We start from the raw sequence: 10,578 nt of genomic DNA on the forward strand, positions 1-10,578 counted from the left end.
AACTGTTGATTCAAGAGCTGCAACGAACAACTGATTAGTTGTCAACTGATAAATTAATTACTAACTGTTCATCATTAAGTTGACATCAGTAAGGAACTTCTAGTGTAAGAAAAAGTTAAACTTCTCTAAATTCTGTTTCTTAAATATGATTTATTTTCCTAGTTACTTTCCTTCTCTATGACAGTGAACTTAATGTCTTTGTGTCTGTGGACAAAACAAGACAACCTTGGACTTCTGGACATTTTTCACAATTTTCAATGAGAAAAATGAATTGATTGATCGAGAAAATGGTTAACTGATTGAATAGCAATAAAAATAAGTATTAGTTGTAGCCTTATGAGCAAGAAAAAGGAGCAAATTGTTGATTCAAAAGCTGCAATGAATAATTGATTAGCTGTCTAATAAATGAATTGCCATCTATTATAGTAATGAAACATTGAACTCAGTAACTTCATTTTTTTCAAAGTTAAAATTCTCAGATTTCAGCTTCTTAAATGTGATATTTATTTTCGGTTTCTTTCCTCCTCTATGACAGTAAACTGAATATCTTTGAGCTTGTGGACAAAATAAGACATCTGAGGACGTCATCCTGGACTTTTGGACATTTTTCACGATTTTCTAAGAAACTAATCGATTAACCGAGAATAATAATTGACAGACTCTTGGACAAAGGAAGTAATTGTTAGCTGCAGCCCTACTGGCCAGGAAAAAAAAAAGTTGGTCGGTTGTTGTTTTTAAAGTGAGTCTTGGTCAGCTGATGTGAGCAGCACAGTCTGTACATTACTAACAGCAGCTGGACACATCTGGCTGCTGCTGAGGCCCACTAACCTGCTGAACACCAGACAGTCCATGTGATTGATCTCCTTGTCGGACCGGTGTCTCCGGTAGTCCTCCCACAGGTCTTTGATGGCGGTGACGGACAAGATGAAGACCACCGGAGCTAGAGCCAGCTCGGGCTGAAACGCGTTGACAACCGGGACGAAGTTGAGCAGAGCGATGAAGACAAAGTAAACATTGGCGAACCTGTGGAACTGCTCGAAAAGGTTCTTGGGCAGGAATGACAGCACGGTGTACTTGGTTGTCTTGATCTTGTTGTTAGCGTAGTGTCTGTTGGGGTTTTCCTCTCCTTTGTTGGCGGCGTCGTACAGCAGGTTTGCGTGGACCGTCCTGGTTTTGTTCTCTTTGCTCCTCTTCTTCCTCTGCCTCCTGCTCTCCGGAGCTTTGACCGTCCCGGTGTCTTCGCTGCTCCGCCGCGCCATAGCAGCTCCTCAAACTTTCCCACACTTTAGCTTTTCTCAAACTAGCAGCCCGAGCTAAGTTATCATCTCTCACCGTGTTTACCGACTCTCCCTCACCGTCCTCGGTCGCTCACACCAACGGCAGCTTTTCCTCCATGTCGGCTCCTCTTTTCTCGACTCGGAGGAAACTTTTGCTTGTTTAGCTTCTCGTTTTTTCCCTGCAGCTGGAGGATGCTCAGACGGTGGGAGGTTTGACTCGGACGTCCCGCCGTTGCTCCGTAGATCTGCTCATCATGTGGATCCTTCACTGCCGCTGGATGCGCGCAGCTGCGCAGCTTAGGGAGCAGCGGCAGCGCGCAGGATGCGCAGCGGCAGGAGGCTCGCCAGCGGCTGTGGGGTCGCTCCTGTGTGAAATGTGATCTGAGGCCCCTCCTAGAGCAACCTGGAGCCCCAGTGCCACGCGGTAGCATTCAGTTTACACAGACCCGCAGCAAACACACCAATAAAGCAGGATTATTCACCCTGGAGGGGGTTTATATCACACTAACTGTTTGGTGCCAGACAGTAAAGAAGTTTTTCAACGTTAAAAAAGTTTAATCAGTATTTCTTTGCTGCCTGTCACGGATGTGAAATCTCTCATGCAGGACAATTTGAGTATCACTTTAATATGCGAAGACATTCTAATGTGCACATTCAATACTTTAATACAACATTTGCTGCATCATACCAACAACAACAACAATAATAATATACAACTACTACTATTGATGATGATCACATTAGTTTACTTTGATTATATAAACACCTATATAGTAGTCAGATAAGAATTAAACTACTAACTAGAAAGATTATTTTCTGACATATATATATAAATGTATTAAAACAAATACCCTGTTTGTGACCCCCTTCGTGTCATTTTATATATATATATATATATATAAAATATACAATATATATAATTTATGACTACAATTTTATGGCTATGACTGTGGGAGGAAGTTGGAGTACCCGGAGAAAACCCACACATGCACAGAGAGAACATTCCAACTCCACACAGAAAGATCCCAGGCCGGGACACAAACTGGGGATCTTCTAGTACAATGCAGCCCTTATATATATTATCATATATTATCCATTTATGTAAAATGTAATGTTATATTCATCTATATATAGATTACTGTTTTTGTCAAAGTGGCTCATTCAGAAGAGGACCTCATAAGAGTACACCTGCATATTTAGTTCACCCAAAGTGGTACTTACGTTACATTACATTATCACTTAACTTCAGTGGGTCAAGATCATTATGAAATTAACATTAGTCACAGAAGCGGTGCAAATTTTGCAATAAACACTGGACCATAGACTGCAGAGTAAGACAACAATATACATTCTGAGTGAACTATTCCTTTAGTTCTGAGTCCATCCACACAGGAGAACTGGACAGTTATCCTTTCACGCTGCAGGTCTATGGCCAGTAGTTTCTTCAGTAAACTGTCACTTAGAACAACTGATTTCCGGTAAACAGTGTCAGCCAGAGTAAGCCACCATTACAACATCAACATTTTTGTCAAAGTACAGTTTGAAAATAGGAGAGATGATCAAAAACTTCTGGTTCTGCGTTCACATGTGTGAACAGTATGTGTCACAATTCAGGATCTGGACCAATGTTACACACATTTTTGTGATCACTGGCAGGTACACCTTTGTGATTTCTCTGTGGATCTCAAACCACTCTAAGAAGAAAACATCACCTTCTGTGTCAGTCACCTGCGGTAATGAGCCTTCATGTCAGGGATCATCAAGTAGCACGAAACATCAAGAGAAGAAACAACAGTTTTCACTTACCCGTCAGAAATCGTACGATGGAGCAGCCTTGGCAGAGTACTGTGCTCTCTGAGTGCTTTTCTTGTTATGTACTTGTAAGAAATTTCATATAGATTTTCACACTCTTTTGCAAATTCATTGCACCACATTCAAGCATGAAAAGAAAAATATGTAAATTTGCACCAATAAAAATGTGTTTGGCAACATTTTTAACAGCTGTTATTTCCATGTGCTTCAGTATGTTATGATCTGCTGTTTCTCTGATGCTATACTGTAATATTTTTATCATATTAGCATCACTTTTGCTCCAATTACAACATATTGCACTGCTTTTTACATCTGTAAATATACCGTACTGTAATATGTAAATACCTATCTACTCAACATCTATGAATTTCGATCTACTTGAACACAGCCAGACAGTATTTTACTACACCACTGCACTATCCATTGCTTTGCTTGTTTCTTAGTATCTTTGTCTTGTTTGTTTTTCTACTGTGCTTTGCACGTTTGCACAGGGATCTGAGAGAGACAACATTTCAATCCTGTCTATGTCCAGTACATGTGGCAGAACTGGCAGTAAAGTTCAATTTGACTTTTGACGAGGACTCAAATAATGGAAACATTATGTCACTAAATTTGACAAGCAAGTTGTGCCTTTTTATTTACAATCACTAGAAATCCCCAAATCTCGACACGAAAATCGAACACATAGGACCTTAAATTTGATGCTCGGATATAAGATCCATCACAACTCACTGCTGCGATGCTATATTGCTGGAACACATTCCTGAAGGAAACATCAACTTGTGACCTCAGAATTACACTGAGTGGACATGAGACTGAAATATTAGCGCCTCCAGAGGCTGACCGGCCTCTTAGCCAGCAGGTTCCCCGGAGGTGATAAATCAAAGGCTTATTCCAAGGCAGTCTGCAGCAATTTGCCACAGGAGCATCCAACTGTTGGGCTTAAAAGTAATGGCTGATTGTACACTGTGGCATCTTGGCATGGAGAACAATTCAATTTCCACATGATAAATGACCTGAGTGAGGTGGATCTGAGACAACAGGCTGACTGTGGCCTCAAAAAGTCAGCTACTGCATGGCGGAAACAATAGCAAAAAGAAAAAAAATCAGGTTTGGCTTCTTAATTAAAATGAAATCATCCAATGATTTTGTTTGTTTTTGGGGGAAATAAGATTTTGTACATCCAATATTTTTAACAGGATGAACATGACGACATCTGCTCTCATGTTACCTGGCATTACAGTTGTGACAGTGAAGGAAAAGTGCTCAAATGCAACTTTTGAGCATTTCATTTTCCCTTCTTCTGCTGCTCACGGTGTAACACGGCGCCCTTCAATTTTTTATGTATTAAATCAGCTTTTGGAGTGTTGATCCTTTTCATTTTTGTGTATGACTGAAGTTTCTCTCATCCCTGTGATGGAATTAACCTTGCAGGATCACAGATTTTCCACTAATTCTTTGTGATTCCAAGTCAAATAAAACACAACACATGGCTTTACTAGTGATGACTATTAAACTTTTTTCATGTCTCTCACTTTAATACCAGTTCGCTCTCCATCTGTGATCACTTTGATGTCTTCATCATGTCCTTCAGTGGAACATAAAAACGCAACAGCCTCTCAGAGTGTACTGACAAGCTGCTGCCCTTGAACATAAACTCACAGGACAGACATCTATATTGATTCGAGACATTATTAAGGTACATACACACATGCACATCTTATATAGCTTATGTTTTTCAGACCTAAAAATATAAGCAATTTTTAAATGGTTTGTATTACATAATATCACTTTTGTAAACAGGAACTCTGTACCTTCTAATAATAATACTGATATACTGAGACAATTTGACCTGTAATTGGCGCTATATAAATAAAATTGAATTGAATTGAACAGTTTGATATCAAGGTATAATTATGCATCATATATCTTCTCTACTTTTAAAGGCATTTGTTTGAACAATTAATGTTAGTTAAAACATACATAAAATCATCCAAAAGCACATCTTTAAAACATTATCTGCCCAGTATTGTTTTGGTCAATACAGAAGTCTGGCAGTGTCTGGTGATATCAGGCACCAATATGCTAGCAGTAGATCTTTTAAGTCCAGTAAGTCGTGAGTATTCCAGGGATCAGATTTGTTTTTAACAGCATATATTGCAGATGCAGGATTGAACAGAGATCTCAAGAATTTGGAGGCAACACCTTGAGCTTTTTGTCATTTTCCTTCAATCAACCCTAAACACTGTTGTTTCATGCTACCGAGCATTATCCTGCTGAAAAAGGTCACCACCATCAGGAAGTACTGCTGTCAGGGAGGCTGCAAATGGTCTGCAACATCCACATGAATGCAGGACTTTAAGGTTCTCCAGCAGAACGCCACACTGCCTCCACCAGCTCAGCTTCTTCCCATCCTGCTGCCATCTCTTCCTCAGGTAAACGATGGAAGTGCAAAAGGCTGATCACGTGATTTTAAAGGAACGATGATTCCTCAGATCAGGCCTCCTCCTTCTGTTGCTCCGTGGTCCAGTCCGAACCCTTATTTGCCTATTTTAGCTGCTTGCAGGGATGGATAAAAGTGAGCACTGACATTGTGACCAGTCTGCAGCTGCACACCTTCAACTGTGATGCTCTATATGTTCTGACACCTTTCTGTCACAGCAGCCTTGAGGTTTTTAGCGTTACAGTAGTTCTTCTGTGGGATTAGACCACATTGTCAGCCTTTGCTCTCCTCATTCCTCAGTGATCTTGGAGTGCCCATCCTTTTCTTGGACCTTTTCTTGAAGGTATTAACCACTGCATACCAGGAACACCCCACAACACCTGCTGTTGTTCTAATTCATCTGTCTGGTCATCACAATTCAGTCCTTCTCAAAGTTTCTCAGATCCTCATGCTGCTCATTTTTTCCTGTTTTCAACATCTCAACTTCAGGAACCGACTGTTCACTTGCTTCCTAATATATCTCACCCAGTGACAGGAGCTAATTATTCTGTCCACCTGTCAGCAGCTTTAATGTTGTGACTGAGTGTGACAATCAAGCGGTAGAGTTTTATATAGATTGCACATAGATTTCCAGCAAAAATAGACAGCATGTGTTCTGTACACTACAATATACAAGCACACATGAGTAAGGGCCCACTCACAAGGTCATTAAAATAAATCTGAGGGGTCGTGAGATGATTAATGAAGCACGAAAAGAGTCACAAACAACATAAAGAAACTTTTAGGCAAATGATTGAGGTTGAAGAATTTGCTACATTTCCTTGTCTCATATCATATTCAGTTGAACATCTACCACATCTTAAAGTTTAGCAAAAATTCTATTTTACAAAAGATTAATATACACAAAATCTTAACCAGTAAAGTAGGCACAGCTGTCAGGTCAAGTAGTGGTAGAATAAAAAAATACAATCTTTCCTCCTGAATCACAGAGGAATAGAAGAGTAAAGTAGCTCAGAATGGTTAATATTCACAGCAAGTGCAGAACAAAATAGTACAAGATCAAATACAAGTAAATAATCCTCTCTCAGGAATGAAAAAGCTCAGAACAAGGCTGGAAACTATCAGAGTAGGTTTGTGCATGAAGTGCAGTGATCCAGCTGCAGTTCATCGGCTGTCACCTGCCAGAAGAGGGCATGATATTCCAATCAGTCCTTCCACTGCAATGCCTAAACTGCAGGGAGAAGTTAATGGAGACTGTAGGTGCAATACGACAAACATGGAGCAAACATCTTGCATGATTTTTCATTCTTTAATGGTGTTTTCACTGTCAGATTGTATGAGATCAAACTCCAGTAAGATCACACTGAATATGAACTAAAATTTACACATCACATTAAGTCCTGCAGGTCACACAAACAGCCACAATTTATATTTCTGCAATCATGGAGCAGCGACCTTGAGAAATTAAAAGGATTTGGATATAAAGTAAATTAAAAGTGAGTGGAAGCCGTGTGAAATCAAACAATGTGTGCACTGAGAGAAGCATCCTCCTGTTGCCTAGAGACAGTGAGATGTTTAGGACTTGTGAAGTGATCTGTAGGTGTTTAGACAGCATGAGGAAGCCATCAGTGTAAACGCAAAGACACATACAGGATTAGCTCCAACTTCTTTCACGTCTGATGACTAAAAACACTAATTTTCTCGGGCAGTAAAGTAGATTTTGCAGTTTTTCTAGCTGCCGTCCTGTTTGAAACTGTGTGTTACCCATTGGGGAGTTTACGAAGCAAAATGGATCTTAAATCAACTCAACTTTTTCTATAAATCAAAGCAAACAAAATCTCCAAAGGTCCTTCACACTGAGTGGTTACACATCATTTACATGTCAGCGTCTAGAAATATATAGTCCAACGTTAGCAGCTAAACAAAGTATGTCCATTTAGACTGATGAGGACAGGCTCACAGGTGAGAAAATGTGAATAAACATCCATCTCTGCACTCGCTGTAAATCACCTTATTCACTCTCTTCTTGTAATGAATCCACAGGATGGATATTATGTTTGTCACACAGATAAGCAATAGCTGCCGAGCCCAGTGATTTCCAGGTGAGCCAGGAGTAAACCTGCTGATTCTGTTGAAGTTGCAGATCAATCTGCAGGAATGATGTACAGTGGCTCAGGGCCATTGTAACAAAGGTAATCCGTTACTGCACTTGGCAGAAAAATATACTTCTGCTGCAGAAAAATCAGATAAATGATTAAATTCCCTCATGTATTTAATGTCCTTCTGCAGTGATTCTGCTTCAGTCATGTTCCAGTGGTGGAGGAACAAGTTTTCAGATCCTATAGTTAAGTAAAAGCACCAGTAGAGCAATTTAACAATACTTCATTACAAATAAAGGTCCTGCATAAAAAAATCCTACATGTATGTAGTTAAATTATTACAGTAAAGATCTGGTTTCGGCCCTCTGATTGATATATTGTTATATATGACATTATATTATTACTAGTGAAGCATCAGTGTGTCAGCAGCATGTTGCTGTTGTAGCTGCTGCAGGTTTGAACTGCTTTACATATAGTTTTCTATAAAGGGACAGCAGATAAATCTGAGAGCTCCAAACATGATTAATGACAGAAGAAATATGAAAAAAAGTTGTGATACACAACCGTGTTTCCAGATTTTGCATTTTTTCTCTAAACTTTGATTTTAGGTGAATAATGGTTCATTTGAACATTGATTGAAATGGAACCATGTGAGAAGTTTAAAGTAAAAATCAATACATGGTGGAGCTGCGAACACATGAGAGATGTGGGCCTGACTACACATTGCATTTTTAGGAAGACATAAAAGGTTGTTTATTCTTCAACAATGTGTTGTATTTTAAAGCCTGCTATACTATCCATTGCTGTCAGGTAGAGGTAGTGGAGTGGAAAGATAAAATAGCAATAACATGGAAAAATTCAAGTAAAGTACAAGCACCTCAAAATTGTACTCGAGTACATACTTGATGCTTTCCAACACTGTCACATTCTTAAGAATTAGCCACTTGCTAACGTGATGATGTATCAACACAAGGATGTAAAAATTTGAATCAACACAAAGTTGAATTTGCAGTGTTCTTATTATGTTGTAACCTTCAGGAATTTTAGATATTATGGATCACCAAAATCATGAATAATGACACTACAGGTATGTACTGTTTCCCAGGCCAGCGGTGTAGAAAATCTTGATTTGTAGCAGTGATGTTGCAGACAAACCCTCTGTGACTTCAACTTTGGTTATCTACAATCTTAAGTCTTAAGACAATTTAAATGGGTAAGTTGTATAGAAATCCACCTCCATACAGTTATGAACAGGCAAACTAGCTATAGTGACCAATTTTTTTGGTACAAGTCTGTGAATATGTGTATGTGTATTATAAAATTGGACATTTTTGCATTAGGATCAATGGGGATTGACTCGTTTATGGAGCCAGCCTCAAGTGGACATTCGCAGAACTGCAGTTTCTGGCACTTCTACGTTGGCAAAACTTCTCAGTCGCTTATTTCTATCCAACTGAATACCACTCATCACACCCTCTCATTCCATATATGTAGGAGAACCGATGGCAACTTTAAAAAACACAAATACAAGAAAGTCACTCTATACTGCCAGTGCTTAGTTTGTCCATTCTAGGCTACTGTAGAATCATCATTGTCTCTGTAGATATAAAGGACTCATTCTATGCCAACAGAAACGCAGTTCTTATTAGCAGGTGATTATGCAATAGTGAAAACAGAATTAGGAAAATTAAACTCAATTTCTGCCAATAGAGTTGCCTAAAGTGTGCACACTAGACCGCTAAGAAAACACCAGTAATAGATAAAAGAGTATGCACAGTAAAGGTGTAGTATATGGGCGTGCTAAACAGGCCCAGTAAACTGGTGATCAATTTGGAACCTGTTTTTCAAAAGTTTGTGTATTTTGACGTGTTTAGGATGTTTGGAGAAAATCTCATTTGGATACTGATGAAATCTGGGACAAGAGAACCATGTCACCTCCTGTCAGGGCTTATTTTAGATGCAAAATTCTAATTTTAGTGATGAAGATAACAGGTCCGGGACTGTAGCAGTCAGTGTGCACACTGGACAAACACTTTCAGGAAAAGTCTGACAGACACAGAAGGAACTTACACTAACCAGCAGCTGATGTCTCCGCTCGACCTGCAATACAGGAGGTTGTTGGTTGATATGCAGAGTTCAGAACAAACACATAATGTGTAAAAGCTGAATGGAATTGGTTGGCCGAGAATCAAATTTCAGTCGTTCAGTGATTGAGGAGCATGATTATGAGACGTGTCATGGATGGAGCATTTAGACAGTTTAAATCAGGTCAACTCTTAGCAATCTAGTTCAGAGTATTGCAGACGTATTTAATTCAGAAAAAGTAGTGACACTGCACTGTCAAAATACGCAATTTCTAGTCTTGCAAGCAAGAGTCTACACTGTAAAAAATGAACGCATTTTTAAACTGTTTTTAACTGTTAGTTTTTGAACAATTTACTGATATTTAAAAACAGTGTTCTCTGTTCTGGGGAAATTACGGATGATTGCATTTTAATTTACATGTTGACCTTAACTGCCCAAAACTGCAAATAATGTCCACATCAAAAATAAAAAAAATACCAAAAATGGTAAGTGTTCCTTTGTAATGCCTGACCATAAAAACACAATATTTTGCACAGTATTTAAACTAGCAAAAAATCTTATTTTACAGATATTTATAGTAATTTGAAAGAAACTCTGTATAGTAATTTGGTTTGAACATAACAGGTGATCATTTATATGCTCATCACTCCAGCTTTAGCCAAAAGCTTAATAAACGTGTAAACGATCTGTGCTGAAGCCCAACATGTAGCAGTAAGAAAGGGCAGATGACAACTGATGGTGATCCCATTTCCCCAAACATTTTCTCTTTCAGACTTGCTTTAGCTCCCTGGTTTAGTTTTTTCTTACTACAAAAGCACTGATGACATTAAAGCAAGTTATTGCAACACAGATTCCATTTTGC

At 38.9% G+C, this 10,578-nt stretch overlaps 1 protein-coding gene across 1 annotated transcript in view; it reads right to left on the reverse strand.

Moving 5' to 3' along the window:
- atp10a (ATPase phospholipid transporting 10A) overlaps positions 1 to 1,498 on the reverse strand; it is a 49,660-nt gene extending 48,162 nt beyond the window's left edge. The window contains exon 1 of the mRNA XM_023289101.3: positions 829 to 1,498. Within this exon, the coding sequence (XP_023144869.2) occupies positions 829 to 1,259 (431 nt within the window). The 5' untranslated portion in view covers positions 1,260 to 1,498. The remainder of the gene's footprint in view (positions 1 to 828) is intronic.
- Positions 1,499 to 10,578: the final 9,080 nt, after the last annotated feature.

The sequence above is a fragment of the Amphiprion ocellaris genome, chromosome 2, assembly GCF_022539595.1.
Source record: "Amphiprion ocellaris isolate individual 3 ecotype Okinawa chromosome 2, ASM2253959v1, whole genome shotgun sequence".
Taxonomy (NCBI): Eukaryota; Metazoa; Chordata; class Actinopteri; family Pomacentridae; genus Amphiprion; species Amphiprion ocellaris.